Consider the following 20,678-nt stretch of genomic DNA (forward strand, 5'->3'; position numbering starts at 1 on the left):
AAACCTCTAGGAACTGTTCTTTATTTATCAGAGAAGGGCGGCTGCGGTGTGACTTGGTTGTATTTTTTTTTATCCTTCCTTAAGCTACAAATACTTTTCCTTTAGCCCTGAGTGACTTTGGGAAAATGCCATAAATTTGTTAAAACTGACCCTTTAAAGTTTGAAAGTAAAAAAAAATTAAGGTGAGATCCTGGAGTTGAAGACAGCAAATATCAATATTTTAAGCTCTGACTTGGTTATGTTTTTGTGTTTATCGCATACAGTGTGTTCAAAGACCACCGGAAATGTATAAATCCATCAAACATTTCTGTTTTGATGTCTTAAAAAATAATGTAATTTTGGTGATTTTTCTGCTACTTTATACTTTACTCAATTACACTTCAGAGGCAAATATTGTAGATTTTTACCATGATACTTATTTATTTGACAGATCTAGTTACTTAAAAGGTAATTAAATAGTCTTAAATTTGAATTTGTGAGGCTTCAGTTTGCACAAACAGGTTTTATAATTTACCCATCTCAACAATCACAAATTAGTCCACGTACTTTTACAGAGTAAATAATTTTGCCCCAGTTTTCTACAATGTAGAAATGAAAAAACAAGGAGAGAACAAAACTGGTTAGAAAGGCTCTTTTGCTTAAAAAGAACCTACCAAAAAGTGGGCTGAAAAATACAAACCATATTATAGATTATTATAGATAGGTACCCAATGTTTGTGTTGGCATGCAATTATTGTGGTCGATTTCTGCATTAAGAAATGATTTGATAAAATTAAATTGTTATGAAATGATGAAACAAGCACTTAATGTCCCAGGCGTTCTTTATTGCTTCAAGCAAAAAATATAAAATTTTCCTATATTTAACGCTGTTATGCATAAAACTATATAAAATAAATGTATACAACTCAGTTCATATTCATCTCCTCATACCAAAACTTACTTGGCAAAAAAACCAAACATAAAATATATATTTAAAAAAAGTAGCCTCAACTCAGTTTTTGGGTTATTAAAATAATCCAGCAGTTGTGAGTGTACAAGTAACCCCAGTTTTAAACAATTAATCTCAGTATTTTAAGTATTTATCAAGTCTTTTATTGAGTCTTTTATGAGGTCTGATTAAGGAAAACTTTACACCCTCACCTCCCATAACGATACACAGCGATTAAGTAATGTTTTGTGCTGACTTTGCAAGCAACAGGGAGTGAACATGTATACAGATCTGTCAGGTACCCTGATAATAATGACACTACGTCATCTCTATTCAAATCTGTTGGTCCAATGACTGTTATTCAGGGCGGGGCTATCTTTGAATGTCGTGTCCTGATTGGCTCCTTGTGGAAAACAGACGCCAGTACAGGCACAGTTTTGCTCCGTTCACATCGAAGTTTAAAGTTTTTACAAAAGTTAAAGGATAATGAAGTGCTAAGCCGGATAAAGAATAGTTTGTCCTAAATTACATGCGTCCGTTGTTTTTTTTTTAAATCGACCTCATGTTTTTGTTTTTGTGAGACAGTAAAGGCACGAAGAGGATAAGTCACCATTGTTCGAACTGGATCGCCTAACGTAAGTTAAGCAGCTAACAAGCTAACTTGCTAATGTTTAGCCTGATGTTGTACTGTAACCAGAAAGTGGTGAACTCACTGTTTGTCCGAGTTTGTAACGTTGAGTTAGTGTTAAAATTGTGATGATAGTGCCAAAAATTAACCTATAGTGTTTACAGCCTTCTCTTTCAACTTTTCCAATTGAAGAGTAACGCCAAAAAATATGTCTTAATGGAGCTCATACTAACAGGGATGTATACAGTAGAGATTAGTCATCATGTTACTGATCAGTCGATGGGAATCGGATAATCACTAGTATAGCTGTTTGTTTACGGTCATATGAAATATCTACAAGTAGTAAAATTGTGCTGTAACATGTTGTAGTATTTTAAACCTTACTTCAAGAGTACCTTGTAACAATTGCACATAGTAATTGTGAAACTATGTCATGTGTGATTGTGGCCACTTTCACATAGATATGCCATATTATTATTGTATTACTATACTGTGCCAGTATAGTAATACGATTATACAGGCATACTCAAGCTTACATCAGTATGTAAGATAAGATAATATAAAATAAAGCTTTTGCTGTGCAGCTGTTGCATTACAAATGTTTCAAAGACTGCAATATACAAAAGACTAACATGAAAGACAATGCAAATGTAAAGCAAATATATGCAATAATATACCTCGCTTATAAAAAACTATTCAACATAAGTTGCGATCAAATATACAATATAAACTATTTCAAATTAATATCCCAGTATGGATGGTAAACATAGTTGGTGTCCTTTTAAATATATTTTTTCTACCTGTGAAATTTCAGGTAGTTACTGTAAGGGTAGTTACTAGTTATTATGGACCTGCATGGTCTATACAGAATGTTTAAGATTATGTTCATATTTTGATCATGTCACATTAATGTCATCAAGTAGCATATTTACACCCATTTGTCAGTTTTTTTTTAGGTACATTTAGCTGAAATGCCCTGTGAGACAGCCCTGTGAGAATTATTAAAATGTTTAGGGATATGTTTCTGATAAACAGCCTTCCCTTAATGAGTTACCTGGTTCATGTACTTCTACTTTTAGGTAGGTGTACGCAATAAATTGGCAGCTGAGGGTGTATATCATCTGGGGTACTAAATCAACAAGTATTTAGTAGGGATGCGCAATTAATCAACAATAATCTGGCAAGTGCAATATCCAACCTAAAATGTGTGACATCATATATTTAGTATTGTGATGAAACAAAGATATTCTAGCCTACAAATCCGTATTCCAGATATCAAGATAGTATGCTTATTTTTATACAGACACCGGCAAAAAACATAATCTTTTTTTAGTGAAAATGAAATTTAAAAAAAACAACAGAACATCCCTACTAAACAATTGTCAAAATAATCCAATTATTATTACTTATTCTATTACTTTAATAATTTTGCACATTATGGGTGGGTTTAATATTATATAAATTCTGTATTATAGCGCTCATAATCACTTAAGGCAACATACTCAAATGTTTGGTTCATACACAAACTTAAATTACTACAACCCCATTATATTTAATTTCAAAGTTATTTATGGTCATACTTTTCTTTGCAGGCTTCCCAGATTTCCTGCTCCTGTGTGGAAGACTTACCGGTGAGTTTCCCAACACTACTTATGTTTTCATTCTTTTGTTTTGGTGAAAGCTTTTGCTGGCTCATGGTGTAATGCTGAGTAGTGGTTCCATATTTAGATTTTGCCCTCGGTGGCAGTAGTCAATTTTAGTGCATCAATGGGCTGTAAGCACAATGAAAATAGATCAATTCTGCTGCGTGTTTAAGATGAAATCATGTCCTGTTTGTGACTTGAGAGTCAGTGATTGCCAGCCTAGATGCTGTCATTAAAAAAAACAACCTCTTGCCTCTTTTGTTGTGCCTTTAGTCACGGATTATTTCTTCCGGTTACACACTTGCTTATGCTCACTGTAGCTGTGTGAGCAGGGCAGGTCTCTCCTAAACACACCCAGTTGGCATACAATGATGGAAAAGGCTGCACCAAAACTGGCACACATCAATTGGTGATTATAATAATGTGCAGGAACATGTACTGCTCAGACTCCCAAAGCTCAGGACTTAAGTTTGTGTTTCAACTGTTTACCTTTATGTAGCTGCAGGAAGATCAGGCTGCTGAAAAAAAATGCCTTTATTTCCTTTCTTTTTCAGGTTCAGGACAGATTTATTAAAACACAAGTAGTCAACATATATTGACCATAAGATGCCACAGGCAGTTTTGTTTAGTTGGTGCATGGGTTGTCATGAGATTCAAGCTTCTTCTTTAGAAAAGTTCCCTTATACTCACACTTGTTTATGAGCACAAAGCAGGCTCTTAGCTGGTTATTATTATTAAGTGGGTCCTTAACTGTAAAATGTAGAGGTGACCCATAGGCTTCAAAGCTTCGATCCAGGCCATGCAAATGGATTTCCAAATCAGTATTTGAATGCTCTGTTTTTTTATCCCCTCACCCCAAAAATCCCACATAGCCCATAAATGAAGAAACAGTAATCCAGCATAATTTGTTATAAATCATCATTGGTTATTAGTTTTCTCAGACAATGATATTTAAACTAAGTAAGAGGCCTAGTTTTGTGATTCTGATAGTTTGGCCACCTTTGTCATGTTTGCTAATGCGCTAGCTAGACGTTAAAAGGTCAGGTATCTGGAATAGTTTAAAATTTTACAGAGAAGACTCCCAGAAAGTCAGGTGCCAGAAATACCAAAGGAAACCAGTTCATGACAAATCTGCAGTCAGTTTGGCAAATCACCATCATCATCATGTAAAAGAACAGCAATCTTGCAAAATATCTTTCTTAAGCTGTTATAACTTATGTTACTGCAACCTGCGTGCTAACAAAGTGACCAGTTGTCACTATATTGTTGGTTCTGACTGACAGCTAATGTTCCATGTTATTCATCAGGAAATATTCTGACATCACCGAGGCATGCATACGTTTTGCAATTGTAAAGCAGTTTTTCTGTTTGGTGGTCATGTGTGATACGTCTTGCAGTATGAGCTCAGCGCTGATCTAATAATAGGAAGCGCTCAGCAAACCCATTGTAGATCAAAGGTCCTAATCCAACAACTTTATAAACACCGGCCTTCTTTTTTATGTACGGGAGGTAAAACTGCACCTGGATTGTTAAACACAGAACATATTTGTCAATTCTTTGACTTTTAAAGACATACTATGCAGGATTTTCCTAAAAAATGTGTAGACTCATACAAAAATAATCCCTCTCAATCATCACTGATGTCCCACTCGAGGTGTGTTGTGGTGTAATTATCTGCAGAGACTCTGCCCTCTGCCTGTCTTTTCTTATTTTCTGTGTTGAGGATGTCTGTGGCTGCGTACCCCCACAGCACTCAAGTGAGGTTGTGGCTTTATAAAAAGGTAGTGACCAGGTGCCGGACTGTAAGCAGCAGGCATTCAAGAGAGATACGATCAAGAAATGCAATTATAGCACAGTGAAAAAATGTTAAAAGAAGAAGAACAAGGTAATATAGCATACCAGTAAGTGACCTATATGTAAAGCAGGGCAGAACATATTTGGATTGCTGGAAAAAGTGGTCAGTCAACATGCTCAGTCTTTAAAATGCAATATCATTAATGTACTAATGCCATGTGTTTTAACTGTGTCTTTTCAAATATAAATGCTGCTTGTTTACCAGGTGACTGCTGTTTTTTTAAGTTGTTTTTTAGCACAAAGAATTAACCCCATTTGCAAATAACTGGTCTGCCCCATTTTCCATTTTGTGTGTGTGTGTGTGCGTGTGTGTGTGTTTGTGTGTGTGTGTGTGTGTGTGTGTGTGTGTGTGTGTGTGTGTGTGTGAGAGGAGGGGAGGGGCCGATGGGTTAAATTTGGGGTGCAGATGGGTGTGGTTAATATGACCTCATGGAGAAGTGTGGTAATGCTTGTTGGCTCAGGTCTTGACTCTGCAGTCTATCTTATCCATGTAGCTTGCTTATCACTGTCCTTTCCTTTGGTGGAAGTTGCATACGCACAGTAGGTTCTTCCGTTTTTTTTTTTGTTTTTTTTTTTCCAGAGCTTCAGTTTTAATTTAGCGACCTTTTCCTTCATAAATCATACAACAGGTTGCTGGTTTCTCTTTCTTTTCAGCAACTACCTCGTGTTTGAATTTACACACTCTAGAGATGATACTTTTCCTGCCATCTCTGCTTGCACAGGTTACATTCTGTGGCGTTCATAGCCTTCTCACCTTGTAGTAACTTCGGAGTACACACGCAAACCTCAAAGCTTGGATGAATTGAGTCATCGTCTTACAGTAGATAGACAGCTCGTCTGTGCTGACCTTCATCCATTCATGCCCGCCCTGCTCTCTCACCGTCTGCCTGCCCCGCTTGTGCACGCTGCTGTTTGGTTGGTGTTGCCATGGCACCATGTGGCCAGAGTGAGGCTTCACATACAGCATCTTGTGTTCTCTTCACAGAGGGCCGCTGACCAGATTGAGGTGCAGTGACGCAAATCACACAGTATTCGAATGCAGCCGTGTGGACTGATGCTCAGGACTCTGCAGCTCTGTCTAACACTCATGGGGTTACCTCTCCCTGTCAGCATCCAGCAGAGGAACGGTCACGCACTTGACCACATTTCGTGACTTTTTGGTCGGTTTACCTCCTCTCACCCAGCCCTCTTTGCCCAAAGACTTTTTTTTTTCTTTCTTGTTGGCTTTTGGTTTTTAAACGCAACCATTTTTTTGGGAACTAAACTGGGATTTTCCCTCATATTATGCACATCAATGGATACCAGTGGCACAGTGGTTAGCATGGGAAGTGAGGAGCAGTCCTTTCATGTCCGCTACAGGTAGGAATCTCTCCTCTTTGAAGTAGACTTCCTGGCTCCGTATCTAACATTTTGCCTTCACTTGTTAGTTTGAAACGGACTCTAAGTGAAGAATAATCACCGTATATTTCTAATTATTTAAACATATCGGTGTCAGTGAACAGTTAAGGTACTTAATTATTTGGTGTTACCTTGTTGAGGAAGTGGTGTGGTATTGTGTTTAATGTCAAGTTAAATTATAGGGTGGGAGGTCTGTTTACAGTACTTTCTGTGCGTTTGTTGACTAAAGGCAGGTGAGTCTTCCAAAAAGGCACCAGACAGCTGTCTGCACAGTACATACTCAGGTAAAGAGCTCTGGCAGCAGGTGCGACCTGCTCCAGTTAGCTTCAATATTTAACAAGCCCTAAATAATTCATCACTGCGTGCTTTGTTTTTCGCCACACGTGTGTACAATTTATTTGGATAGAGCAGACGTCTACTTGTTGGAAGGATACGTTTTTTTCCATACTACAGTGGGGAGGATAGTTATCGTTAATGACTTGATTCCATTAAACTTCACTACAGCGTCTGCTTGTGCCTGACACGTCTAATAAAGCCACTTAGCGCTCACCAGCGATGTAATCTGTCGGCTGCACACTCTACAGCCATAATCTCAGGTGACCAGGTCAGAAGAGAGCGCTTTAAAGACAAGCAGATTAGCCAAGAAAATGCTGACTGAGAAGTTTTCTTGCTGCCATGCGTTGGAAGTTAATGCTGTGACAACATCACATGCGTCGCCTTGAAAGTTTTCCTATGCGTAACTCTATGATGTCAGATGATTTTGATGTCACGGGGAAGGAATGCTATTTTTAACCCTTTTTTTCTTAAATTGGGAACAAACTAGCTTTTGACCACCTTATTTTAGTACAAACTACTAAATTGGGATGAGTTACCTTCTCCATGCTTCAGACAAAGAGAAGGACGTGCAGCCTGGAAGTTTTTCTCGTGGAAACCTCGGTAGATGCCTCTCCGAAGCTCCCTGTGCTTTTGTTGTTTTTGTAAGACAAGAAAAGCGAGCAGGTAGGATAGTAGTTGCAGCTGTATTTCCCTCAGTGTTGGCAAAAATGTTGTTAACCTTCTGAACCCCTGGCATTGACATCAGTTTTACTTTGCTGCGTTCAGTCGCCTTTAAGCGATATGACCTTTTGAAAAAAAGTGGTTTGATTTTTTTTTTTAAAACATGGGGAAAAAAGGCAATGGCCAACTTGCTGAGTAATTTCCCAACAAATCCAAGTAAAATTAATCTAAATATTTGTCTTTAAAAAGAGGGGAGGATTATTAGAAAATGATGCAAAAAATAGGGAAAAATGCCCAGAAAATCTTTTAAATTATAATGATTTTATTTTTTAAATTATGTCACAGAAAAAATCTGCTAAAATTCATGATAGTTTTATATCTATCGATCTATCGATCTATCTATCATTTCTAATTTATTTTTCAGCACTTTTTAAAGCCATTTTATTGTTTGCTTTTGGCTTTTTAAAATCATATTCTGGTAATTTTCTTTTAACTTTTTTTTTTCATAATTTTTTTTGCTGATGTTTGGGCCATGTTTTGTTAAGTAGCTTCTTGCCCTCCCCTTATGTTTTCGAAAGAAATCAAAACAATTAGCTCAGGTTTCAAGGGGTTAACTTGGTAGTCTACAAAAAGTAGGTTTTTGTAATTTAAGGCCTAAAACTGCTGATTGCGTGAGCTTAATCTCTATTCAGAGCGCCATCTTTGCCGTTAGCCTGATGATGAAACAACACATTTTTTTGTCAGCCATAGACTGTGCAAACTGTTGCTTCACGTGAGGTAACGACCCTAGATTGTGTCTTAATGTTTGTGTTTTAGGGAAAAAAAACCTTGGGCGTGTAGATGAGGGAAGCTTGCGATAAACAAACTGAATAGACTTTGTGTGAAGCCGATCTCTTCCCAACATTACAGTTTCCTGAAAAACAAAAGTTGGCAGACTGACAATTTTTTGCTTCGCACACACATGCTGCTTAATCTAAAGATAATCCATTCATGTGCAGATAAGCCACCAGCCATTGTCGTAACATTGTCTGCTTTTATCTTGCCTTGAAACGCCCAAGCCTTACCTCATTTGTACCTCCATTTTTGGACTGATTTTTCTACATTACCCAATGTGGATCTCTAAAGACACAACATCAAATATTTTAACTATTTCTGATTCTTAAAGCACTGCCAATAAACAGGGGAATGGTGAACATTGGTGTACTTAAACCTTTCTGTGGCTCTGTGCTTCATTTTACTGTAAAAGGAGCCCACTTCACTCTTTTTGTGGCATGTCTAAAGGATGTGAGATCTACCATAACAAACAGACCCCAGTTTGAACCATTGTTCTCTGCAAGTGGAAGGAAGTAGCTCAAAGCCCTCTTTCTAAGCAAAGGCTGAAAGCTTTGTTTCCTGGTTGTGAGCTGAGCCCGGTCAGTTGGCTGCAGGTTTCGGCTAGAGAAGATCTGTTTTTCTACAACGTTTTCATTATTTTGGATACTTTGGTTCAAACAGCAGGTCAGATCCTTGTTAGACACCCGACGGACTGCTTCTTTCTGCTGCAGGATGGAGGTGTCCTGCCTGGAGCTGGCGTTGGAGGGTGAGCGGCTCTGTAAGGTGGGCGACTACAGAGCAGGCGTGTCCTTCTTTGAAGCTGCCATTCAGGTGGGCACGGAGGACCTGCAGGTGCTCAGTGCCATCTACAGCCAGCTGGGCAATGCCTACTTCCACCTGCATGACTACGCTAAAGCGCTGGAGTTCCACCGCCATGACCTCACCTTGACCAGGTTGGACCTGCACAAGGACCTCACAACACTGCTGTAAGTGATTAAATTACTATATTTATTATTGCTAACATAATGTGTGTTGCACAGGACGATCGGTGACCTGCTTGGTGAAGCAAAAGCCAGTGGAAACCTTGGCAACACGTTAAAGGTGCTGGGGCGGTTTGACGAGGCTGTGGTTTGCTGTCAGAGACACTTGGACATCGGCAGAGACATTAATGACAAGGTGAGGCAGCAAGATATTTTAGTCCGTTAATGTATACAATAGGGATGCTGGAATATATTGCAATATATAAATATATATTTAAAATCTGTTTATTGTTCCTCTTTCTAATCTATTGTTTTTTCTATAAATCTCCTCTAAATTACTGTAGACTACTCAAAAACGTAAATGCTAAATAAACTACTGTTACAATAAAGATAAATCCAGTCCTGTTACGGTAAAGTAAAAAAAAAAAGCTCTGTTATAATAAACTTAAAAATACTGCAGTTGTAATTAAGCTAAATGAATGAATTTTAAAATAAAGTTAAATAAAGTATCATTATAATAAAGTGAAATAATCGACTGTTACAATAAAGATAAGTAGTGTTATTGTATAATAAAGTTAAATGAAGTACTGTTATAATTAAATTAAACAATGTTTTGTTGTAATTAAATAAATCAAAGCGGAGCCACTTATATGTTAGCAGTTATCAAAATGTCAAACTGTTACAGCTGATCTTTTCACTGTAAGCTGGAAATATAAAAATAAAAATAAAATAAACAGCTCTCTAGTTCATAAGTAACTAATATCACACTGGTGCTCCTCGGTCAGAGTCTGCAGCCCTGCAGATACAAAAACACGCCTCGCCTGCTCACACTTTATCACCCACAAGGTAATGGCTCAAAAGTGTGTGTGATGTATCATGTTTGTGAGTCTTTTTTTTTTTTAATGTTCAATTGTTGTGTCTATAAGGAGAGAGCGAGAAAATCAAAATACTACTAATAATAATAACTTTATTTATATAGCACCTTAAAAACAGAGTTGACCAAGTGCTTGACAAACAAAGCAAAGCCAGAGTGAGTCACCTTAAAAAGATGTAGTGACAATTTATTCTTGGTCTTTACAATTAAGTTATTTTATACATCCCACATGGAACAAGGGCTGATACACTGAGTATAATGTTTATATATCGCCCACCTCTGGCATGCAGGGAATTACTCTGTATTATGTGTGTGGGAGGATTCAGAAGACATCAACCGTCAGCACTGACATGTTTTTCCTGGGTTGGTGTTAGGTGGGTCAGGCTCGAGCTCTGTATAACTTTGGGAACGTGTACCATGCCAAAGGCAAAAGTATCTGTTGGAGTGGAGCTGAGCCTGGAGATTTCCCCGAGGACGTCATGGTGGCACTGCGGAAGGCTGCAGAGTATTATGAGTAAGTGACTGTACAAGATGCTACTGATGTATATGTCTGGGTGACCTTTTTTCTGCTATTATGCAGATATATTGCATTGACTGAGTGTGTATTTTCAGAGCAAATTTGGCCATAGTGAAGGAACTCGGGGATCGCGCTGCTCAGGGTCGGACCTACGGCAACCTCGGCAACACGTACTACCTTCTGGGAAACTTTCGCAAAGCTGTAGCTTCTCATGAACAGGTGTGGTGTGAATAAAAAAAAACTTTTTACTGTCAAAGTAGATTTTGAAAGTCTACACACTCTATAGAGGAGCATTGTAAGTGTGACTCAGTTATTACATCTTCTGTTATTTATTCTGAAATGATAAAATGTGTTTCTATGTCTCTTTCTCTGAACAGCGCTTGCTCATAGCTAAGGAGTTTGGCGACCGCTCTGCAGAGAGACGAGCTTACTGCAACCTCGGGAATGCCTATATCTTTTTGGGGGAATTTGAAGTGGCAGCTGAGCATTACAAGTAAGCCACAGCCCACACAGCCTTTTTTCGTTGGGATTGTTGTGATAGAAAGCCCTGTCTGACCTGTCTGCAGGATGCTTTATGGATGTATATTCACGCATTTCTACTTTCACAAGCAGGCTTTCAATTTTTTTCTCCTAATTATTCACACACATGCATACTGCACAGCCAAGTACATTTATCCTTAAAAAATGTTGGCAGAATAGATAATAATAACTTATCCGGACAGATACACAGTTGAATTTGAAAATCTACTCCTTTTCTCATTCTTTATTAAAAACAGCAGTGTTGCTAGAACCAGCAGGGTACAGAGGGGTTAACTCAGCAAGCACTCTTATTTCAGCATTTCACTCTCTACATACTGCCACCAAGATATAAATGTTGGGCGTGGTGCGACATTTCATCTGTTGCAAGACCACTTTTATGAGAACATATTTCTCTTCATACACTGTAAAAAGTGGACTTAATATCTGAGAAAAATAAAAGCAAACTCTCCTATTAATGACAAAATATGTTGGTTCCAGACTGTGTGAAGAGAGTAAGTCCCCGTTGAAAGAAGCCGGGCACAAATACTGAGGTCTCTCTGCAGTGTTTTGAAGCAGCTTGTCTGATGTGTTTGTCAGGAGGACGCTGCAGCTGGCGAGGCAGCTGAAGGATCGAGCTGTGGAGGCCCAGGCCTGCTACAGTCTGGGCAACACCTATACACTTCTCCAGGACTATGAAAGAGCCATAGACTACCACCTCAAACACCTCATCATAGCCCAGGACCTCAATGACAGGTACACACACACACACACACACACACAAATACTACAAGAATAAGAATTTCCTACATTGCAGCTATGCCCCTGTACATGCGTTTATTTTTTGACGTAGGATTGGGGAGGGCCGTGCATGCTGGAGTCTCGGAAATGCTTACACTGCACTGGGGAACCATGACCAAGCCATGCACTTTGCTGAGAAACATCTGGAGATCTGCAAAGAGGTACATCGTGTCAATGAAAGCACTGTAAACAATATTCAGCATTATTCAAACAGATATTCAGTTTTACTTTAAAAACCTGTGTATGTGTCTGTCTGTCCGTGCGTCTGTTTCTGTGCGTCTTTTTTTTCTAGACTGGTGACAGGAGCGGAGAGCTGACGGCTCGTATGAATGTGTCTGATCTCCAGACGGTTCTGGGCCTGAGTTACAGCACAAATAACTCAACTCTTTCAGAGAATAAGGATGTAGACTACAACGTGCATGGTAAGTTATAAGTTATATGAAGTCCCTGCAGGACTTGGCAGACTTTTTTTGGAGGGATTGTTGGGGCCTAAAATGCCTGATTTCAAGCCACCTTTATGAAGAATTGTGATGCATGTTGCATTGTTTCTATGGCATTCTTTTGAAATTAAATTGAGCTGCATCCATGAGAAATCAAAGGCAACTTTTTCCCAGTGAGAATAAAAGCGCCCTGAGTGCGATTTAAATGACACTAACCCTACCACTATCTGGACACAACAGTCGTCCATGCATTTGTGGTAGAAAAGTGTTTGTCAGCTGATGTCATTTGCGTGTCACCATGACGTTCTACATGGCGCAAAACAGTTTTGCACAACATCGGGGTATTGCCTCACAGGGTATTCATTAGTAATTTTTGGTAGTAAATGTGAGACATTCGTTTCTCATGTGTTTGCCTCTTCACAGTCAGTACAATGGAAGTGAGTTTAGTGACGTTGTTGGGGGGACCGCTGTGAGAACTATGATGATTGGTGAAATTTGCTGGATAGTTGTGGTGATAGAACAAAATTGCCAAAATCCACAGAAATTTGATTGAATCTTGCGTTTATTATTACAAACGCAACACCCTTCGGAGGTTGTATATATCTTCTTTTAATGGTGTAGTTTGTCTAATTGGTGTTTATATTGATTTAATTGTGGATTGTGCTTTAGGAGCGAGGCCCAGGATGAGCAGAAGACATAGCATGGAGAACCTGGAGCTGATGAAACTCACTCCAGACAAGATGAATGTAAGAACGTCACTCCTGTCACACGACGCCCACTAACACACGGGATGTTGTATTACGGCTCTAAGTCACACTTTACTTTGACAAACATTTTTTTTTTCAAGTTTTGACTTCAATTTGATGCTTAATCTTCTCCAAGCTTATAGTATTTCCCTCACTTCCTTCTGCATTGTTGTGACTCATCAATTTTTGTGTTGAAGGGTCAGAAGTGGAACAGTGACATCCTGACGAAACAGTCCAAACCTTCCTTGGCAAAAACCTCTTCCAAGCTGTTCTTTGTCAGCCGTCTGCGTGGAAAGAAGTACAAGACTGGTGGTTCCAGTAAAGTCCTCCAGGACACCAGCAACACCCTGGACACCAGCCAGACACCCGCACAGGGACCACAGAAGGTACGCAGTATAGCGTGTATCCATCTGATAACCACACACGCCCCTGGACCTTATTCAGTTTCCTTCAGCTATCATCAGACAAAGCACGTCCTGTTGAGTTGTTTTTCCAAATTCATGTTTTTTGTACTTTATCAGCGACTCAGTCCTGACATGCTCGGAGACGAGGGCTTCTTCGATCTCCTGAGTCGTTTCCAGAGCAACCGTATGGATGACCAGCGTTGTTCAATACAGGATAAGGGAAGCAGGTTATCATTAAACAGCGGCCCGGAGTCACCACCCAGATCCATCAGGAAATGTGAGTCCATGTGTGCACGCTCCAAGATCCAAATCCCACAACACATCTTTCCTTTCATACTAAAAAAAATGTTCCTGCTGTCTTTCTCCTCTCTGTTTTAATTCTGTCAAACTCTAAAGCTGTATCAGAGTCTGCCAACGTCTCCGGTGCCCACGGCCGGCGGTTAGAGGAGTCATCAGCAGCAGGGGGAAGCTTGCCCGGACTCAGGCTCAATCAAAACAGCAACCAGGCCGTGCTCAGCCACCTGATGGCCAATGCTGACAATGCTGAGCCTGACGACGACTTCTTCGATATGCTTGTCAAGTGCCAGGTATGTATGTACGGACGGACAACCGGAAAACATAATGCCTCCACCCTCGGCTGTCCGCAGCCCGGAGGCATTAAAGATGTCATAATAAAATATGGTTTTTCAGTGTAAACAAAGGTTGTGGTATAGTCTGTCACAAAAATGACAAAAAAGCCGTGAAAAAATGTAGAAAAATAGGGAATAAAAATGTCAAAAAAGTCACTGTATAATATGTAATGAAAAATGTCACAAAAATTCATAAATACCATCCTATAGTACTCCAGTAAAATTGTAAAAAAAAAAAAAAAAAAGGCAAAAATATAGTATGTCACACAAGTTATATGAGAGAATGTCATAGTATTATGTTTAACAGAAAGGCATTAAAAATGTTACAGTACAGCATGTCTAAAAAATGTCACAAAAAGCCATAAAAAATGTTCATAGTGTATAAAATGTCACAGAAAGTCATTGCATACATAGAATGCCATAAAAATTACACTAAAAGCCACAACAAATGTCAAAAAAAGTGGTAGTGTAGTATATCGAAAAATATGTCACAGAAATAAAATGCCACCATATATCATGGTATAAAAATGTATAAAATAGTCACAAATTGCAAAAATGTTATGAAAAGTCATGAAAGTATACCAGAAAAATGTGAAAAACAGGCAAAAGTTTACAGCAAACTATACTATGAGTTTTTTTTTAATGTTTTTTTTTAGACGACATGCTGTAGTATGACCTTTTTATGATATTTTGGATGACATAGTATAGTATGACTCTTTTGGCTCTTTTGAATAACATACTATGGGATGACTTTCTTACTCTGCTTCAGATGACATACTATACTGTAAACTTTTTATGCCATCTTGGATGATATAGTACAGTATGACTTTTTTATGCTGTTTTGGATGATATCCTATGAATAGTATGGCATAAGCATGTCAAAAAAGTCATAGTATAGCATGGTGCAAAAAATACCACAGAAAATCATGAAAAACACTATAGGGCATAAAAATGTCAAACAAGGTCACAGTATTGTTCAAAGTAAAAATGTCAAAAAAATTGAATCAGTCCATCATTAAGGTCCAAGTGGACATTTATGCTTTTTTGGAGAAAGTTCCTGAAGGTGTTTTTGAGATATCAAGTTCACACGATCAGAATGCCTCCAGTCTGTTGCACAGGGGCAAAAAAACCCATAACCAGATCTCAAACTGCCGCTCTCTTGTTTCTCCTAACTTACCAGGGGTCCCGTTTGGACGATCAGCGCTGTGCGCCGCCCCCACCTCCGGTCCGAGGGCCGACTGTACCGGACGAGGACTTCTTCAGCCTCATCATGCGCTCTCAGGCCAAACGAATGGACGAGCAACGTGTCACCCTGCCGTCTGCACCCAGACCAGGCTCCAGCTCCAACTGAATCAAGCACTAAAGAGACAGCCAGGTTTTTTTTTTTTTTGTTTCTCATCTCACGAGGGTGTGGACAGTGTCGGGACTGACCTGGCGTATCTTTACGTTTGTCCTTTTGGATGAAACAAAGCACTGACAGCATCATATGTAGTACACAGTATGGGACATTTTCAAATTAACATGGACTTGTTTGGCACAACACAAATTTTCAGCAGTATCAGGGACTGAAGTGTTTTTTTTTAATCTTCCCATACTCCTACAGATTTCATTTCGCCCTTTGTGTATTTTTCAATACACAACTGCAGTTATGTTTGTATTTATTGTACATTTTATGATTGTTATGATTCTATTAACTGCCGTCCCTCCACGCTGAAGTAATTTGGTTTTACTCATCAGATAGTTTTACTCGCTGTCTGAGTCAGTGTGGACACACAGGTACAGCACTCTTTCCATGTATTCTTTGTTTTTTGTATGTGAGGGTTTTTTGTTAAATAGCTACAGAGGCCAGACTAAGAAATTGTATTTCAAGCAAAGTATTTGATAAAAAGAATGAATTTAACCCGTCTGTACAGCCCCGTAAGCTTGTTTTTACTAAATGATTTAATGACGTCCGAGGAATAAAAGCCCCGTCCATGTAGGCATCTTATTTTGACTTTTGAAATGTTGCATGTGAGCTGTTCATTTCCACTTAACACATTAGATGGAGCTTGTGTAAAAGACACTTTATTGAACGTACCAGCAAACTTGAGTTAGCTTGAATTAATTTAAGTCACTTTTAAAAACAAGAATTAGAAAGGCTTAATACAAGAGCCACTAGCATTTCAAAAACATACGAATAACTGTACATACATAAACACAACTGAAATAAATACATCTATGTACGTATTAGTTTGGCCTTATTTGTTAAAACAATTTATACTATACATCAACATAAAATATGCATCTTTGAAAGTAAATCAATATCAGAAGACAATGTTAAAGGACAAAGTGCGCATGTAAAATACAAGAAAAAAATACAATGCATATGCCCCAAATACTGGTTCTAAATAAATATCAAAACACCCGTGCTCCCATTCAGATTTCATTGTGCATATGGTTAGACCCTTGCTATGGGCATACACTGCCACCTACTGTTGTTATATTGTTACAGCAGGAGACGAACCAAAGCTTTTTAACACTGAAAACTCCTAAACTGAATGTTAGGGCGCTCAAAAACAAATTACATTTTGTTTTTCCCTTTGATGCAACATAATAACGATCTTCCATTGCAAGCAAGCCATCGCAAGACACTGTAACAGCTTCAGCGCAGAAACACTGATTTCAAATTTAAAATAAATGCACAAGCTAATTTTTACATATTTTGAGTAGTAGCGATGCGATGGACACAGTGACATTAGACATCGGCACGTCCCACAGGGAAGCAACAGATAGTATGATCTCCACAAATTCAGCCTTCTGATCGGGAAAAGCTCACTACTGACACACTGGAAAAAACATTTTACACCATTTTAACTCCTGTTTCCTCAAATAATAGCAGCATAACACCAGCTGTAAGAAAATCATATGCAAAAGAAGGAATGTAGGGCTTCTCAAGATGATGTAACAAAATTTTGATCTTGAAAAATGACCTTTTTTTTTGTTTGCTTTTAAAGTTTTTTGCTATGAGAACTCAAGGAAGGCACCATCATGAACAAAGCACTCTGTCCTGTCGAACCTCAAAAACTCCTCCGGGAAAAAGGACATGCAGCAACTGGGTGGCGTGTGTAAGATGTAGGATAAAGTGATGTGGAGAATAATGAATGATCCTGCTGTTTAACCCCTCAAGATGACGACAATCAGCGTGAAAAAAAGCAATGTGAGTGACGTGAAGAAAGGGGGAGAGGACGTGCAGCGTGTGTGCTTTCAGTGTGTCACAGGTTTGTATTCATTTTGGTTTCCGACAGACAGAAAGTGAAAGGCTCATTCACCTGTTTGCGTGTTAACTTGTGTGTGTTTTTTAACTGTGTTGAAAGGGTGTGACGATGTTGATAGGAGCAGTGTTGTTTTGGGGGGGAGTGTGTGTCTTTAACAGCCTGTTTATACCTGGTACTAATGTGCAACATTGATCACAAAGCAGACGGCTCTAAACACAAGTGTGAACCGCTGAGACGTTTTGTGATTCGATCACTCGAGCCACTTGCCGAGGTGGTCTGGGATGTATTTGACCTCATATCTTTTGTGGTGTAAATGCTAGTTCATCGTGATGCGTGTACTCTATAAGTACTACGTCATTACTGCAGGATGCGTGGTGGTTTGGTGAGAGCATGCTAGTGTTCTATAATTTGCCCATTTTATGTCGAGTTTGAAGAAGTTTGCCAATGCTTCCATTAGCTAGCGACTGTGGGACCTCAATAACGTTGCTGCCTACGCCACTGGAAGGCCAGAGGGCATAGTGCACAAACATCTAACACATGTGGTCCTATGGAGGTGAAAGATAGATACAGGTGTGTCTCTGCCGAGTTCAGATGACGGAAACACAACACCAGGTATGAACAGGCTCTTAGATAGTGTCTGGTTGTCTGTGTGTGTGTTATGGGTTGTGTGTCCAGAGAGTAACAGTGCGGTCAGCAGAGGACGAGAGGAAGGACAGGTCTTGTGTGTGCCATCGACACTGGATCACCTTGTCACCGTGCTCTCCCACCACGGTCTGAGGCAACTGCTTGGTCAGGTCACCTGGAAAAACACACGGGATCAGTATTACATTGAAACTGCTTCATTGCCACTTAAAAACTCTCTGTAGCTGCTTGAATGTGTCAGCAGATGAGACCAGATGTACCTTGGAGGTTGGTGACGATGACCTTTGTGTCATAGGAGCCAGTGAGCAGGTAATGTGCTCCAGGGGAGAACCTGACAGATCGCACATCACTGGTGTGTGGCCGGTACACCTGGACGATTCGGCCTCCTCTGATGTCATACAGCATGCATCCGCTGTCCTCCTGTCCTGTTGCTAGGAGACGGCCACTGGGATCAACAGCCACAGATGCAACGGGACTGCCTGTAAGGTAAAAATTACATTAATTTATCTAAATCATGACATTTTAATGATTTTTGGAACATACTATGCAATGTCAATTTTAATACATTTTGTAAGACATACAATATTATGATGGGTTTTTTTTTTTTTTTTTTAATATTTTGGATGACATACTATACTATGACTTGACTATAATATTTTGAACAGTATGCTGTACTAAAACATTTTAATGATATTTTAAAACGACATACTGTTTTTTATGATTTCTGAGCAACATACTATGCTTTGAGCATAAAAAAAACAGCATAATATAGCGTACATAGACACACTATTGCATAGAATACTGCAAAAACGGCCAAAAACACAATAATATAGCATGTTGAAAAAATTACCAAAAAGGCAAGGCTATAGTATGGCGAAAATGTCAAAATATGACATGTTGAAAAAATAGCTGAAAACACTTCAAAACAGCATAAAATAGCGTGCACAGAAATGCCATAGCATAGAATGGTGCAAAAATGGCCAAAAACATCATAATATAGCATTTTGAAAAAATGACCAAAAAGGCAAGGCTATAGTATGGCGAAAATGTGAAAATATGACATGTCCCAAAAATAACTGAAAACACCTCAAAACAGCATAAAATAGCGTGCATATACACACCATAGCATAGAATGTTGCAAAATCGGCCAAAAACACCATAATAATGCATGTCGAAAAAATGACCAAAAAGGCAAGGCTATAGTAAGGCAAAAATGTCAAAATATGACATGTCCCAAAAACAGCTGAAAACACCTCAAAACAGCATAAAATAGCGTGCATAGACACACTATAGCATAGAATGGTGCAAAAACGGCCAAAAACACAATAATATAGCATGTTGAAAAAATTACCAAAAAGGCAAGGCTATAGTAAGGCGAAAATGTGAAAATATGACATGTCCCAAAAATAACTGAAAACACCTCAAAACAGCATAAAATAGCGTGCATATACACACCATAGCATAAAATGTTGCAAAATTGGCCAAAAACACCATAATATAGTGTTTGAGAGGGTAGCCTCCCTCCGCCTTCGGGTTGGGGGACGGATCCTGACTGTTGTTTGTGCCTATGGTCCAAACAGCAGTTCAGAGTATCCACCCTTTTTGGAGTCCTTAGAGGGGGTGCTGGAGAGTGCTCCTTCTGGGGACTCCCTCATTCTGCTGGGGGACTTCAACGCTCACATTGGCAACGACAGTGAGACCTGGAGGGGCGTGATCGGGAGGAATGGCCCCCCCCCGATCTGAACCCGAGTGGTGTTTTGTTATTGGACTTCTGTGCTCGCCACAGACTGTCCATAACGAACACCATGTTCAAGCATAAGGGTGTCCATATGCGCACTTGGCATCAGGACACCCTAGGCCGCAGTTCAATGATCGACTTTGTAGTCGTATCGTTGGACTTGCGGCTGTATGTCTTGGACACTCGGGTGAAGAGAGGGGCGGAGCTGTCAACCGATCACCACCTGGTGGTGAGTTGGCTCCGATGGAGGGGGAGGACGCCGGTCAGACCTGGCAGACCCAAACGCATAGTGAGGGTCTGCTGGGAACGTCTGGCAGAGTCTCCCGTCAGAAGGAGCTTCAACTTCCACCTCCGGAAGAGCTTCGACCATGTCCCGGGGGAGGCTGGGGACATTGAGTCCGAGTGGGCCGTGTTCCGTGCCTCCATTGCTGAGGCGGCCGACCGGTGCTGTGGCCGTAAGGTGGTTGGTGCCTGTCGGGGTGGCAACACCCGAACCCGCTGGTGGACACCGCGGCGTAAGGTGCCGTCAAGCTGAAGAAGGAGTCCTATCGGACCTTCTTGGCCTGTGACAGGTACTGACAGGCCAAGCGGAGTGCGGCGGCGGCGGTCGCCGAGGCGAAAACCCGGGCATGGGAGGATTTCGGCGAGGCCATGGAAAACGACTTCCGGACGGCTTCGAAGAGGTTCTGGACCACCATCCGGCGTCTCAGGAGGGGGAAACAGTGCTCCGTCAACACTGTGTATGGTGGCGACGGGGCGCTGCTGACCTCGACTCGGGACGTTGTGGATCGGTGGAAGGAATACTTCGAAGACCTCCTCAATCCCACCGACACGCCTTCCGTTGGGGAAGCAGGGCCTGGGGACCCGGGGGTGGGCT

At 40.0% G+C, this 20,678-nt stretch overlaps 2 protein-coding genes across 5 annotated transcripts in view; one reads left to right on the plus strand and one right to left on the minus strand.

Annotated features, from left to right (window-relative positions):
* The first annotated feature begins 1,341 nt into the window (after positions 1-1,341).
* On the plus strand, positions 1,342-16,145 carry gpsm2 (G protein signaling modulator 2). 3 transcript variants are annotated; one of them, XM_042497312.2, is made up of 16 exons: positions 1,342-1,563; positions 3,149-3,187; positions 6,039-6,412; positions 8,992-9,213; positions 9,301-9,436; positions 10,489-10,628; positions 10,727-10,850; positions 11,009-11,124; positions 11,748-11,903; positions 12,001-12,109; positions 12,241-12,370; positions 13,058-13,134; positions 13,332-13,520; positions 13,656-13,815; positions 13,935-14,125; positions 15,348-16,145. In XM_042497312.2, exons 3-16 carry the CDS (start codon positions 6,348-6,350, stop codon positions 15,516-15,518), a joined length of 1,986 nt encoding a protein of 661 aa, XP_042353246.2. In that variant the 5' UTR covers positions 1,342-1,563; positions 3,149-3,187; positions 6,039-6,347; the 3' UTR covers positions 15,519-16,145. The 3 variants fall into 3 exon arrangements, with proteins under 3 accessions (XP_042353246.2, XP_042353247.2, XP_087941524.1); XM_042497313.2 differs by lacking the exon at positions 6,039-6,412; XM_088085398.1 differs by lacking the exons at positions 1,342-1,563; positions 3,149-3,187; positions 6,039-6,412 and adding an exon at positions 7,164-7,450.
* A 70-nt stretch (positions 16,146-16,215) lies between these two features.
* The window catches only part of wdr47a (WD repeat domain 47a), a 53,260-nt gene continuing 48,797 nt past the window's right edge, over positions 16,216-20,678 (minus strand). For both annotated transcript variants that reach the window (XM_088085397.1, XM_088085396.1), the window contains exons 16-17: positions 18,324-18,542; positions 16,216-18,220 (exon numbers count right to left, since the gene is read on the minus strand). In XM_088085397.1, coding sequence (XP_087941523.1) covers positions 18,078-18,220; positions 18,324-18,542 — 362 coding nt within the window. In that variant the 3' untranslated portion in view covers positions 16,216-18,077. The remainder of the gene's footprint in view (positions 18,221-18,323; positions 18,543-20,678) is intronic.

This window comes from Plectropomus leopardus, chromosome 12 (genome assembly GCF_026936395.1).
Source record: "Plectropomus leopardus strain MGB_pleo_1.0 chromosome 12, ASM2693639v1, whole genome shotgun sequence".
NCBI lineage: Eukaryota > Metazoa > Chordata > Actinopteri > Perciformes > Serranidae > Plectropomus > Plectropomus leopardus.

Excerpts from the sequence above, each read along its gene's own strand:
- gpsm2 (XM_042497312.2), top strand. The coding sequence starts at position 6,348 with ATGGATACCAGTGGCACAGTGGTTAGCATGGGAAGTGAGGAGCAGTCC. Across the intron at positions 9,437-10,488 it reads GCAGAGACATTAATGACAAG|GTGGGTCAGGCTCGAGCTCT; the intron begins GTGAGGCAGCAA and ends GGTTGGTGTTAG. Across the intron at positions 14,126-15,347 it reads ATATGCTTGTCAAGTGCCAG|GGGTCCCGTTTGGACGATCA; the intron begins GTATGTATGTAC and ends CTAACTTACCAG.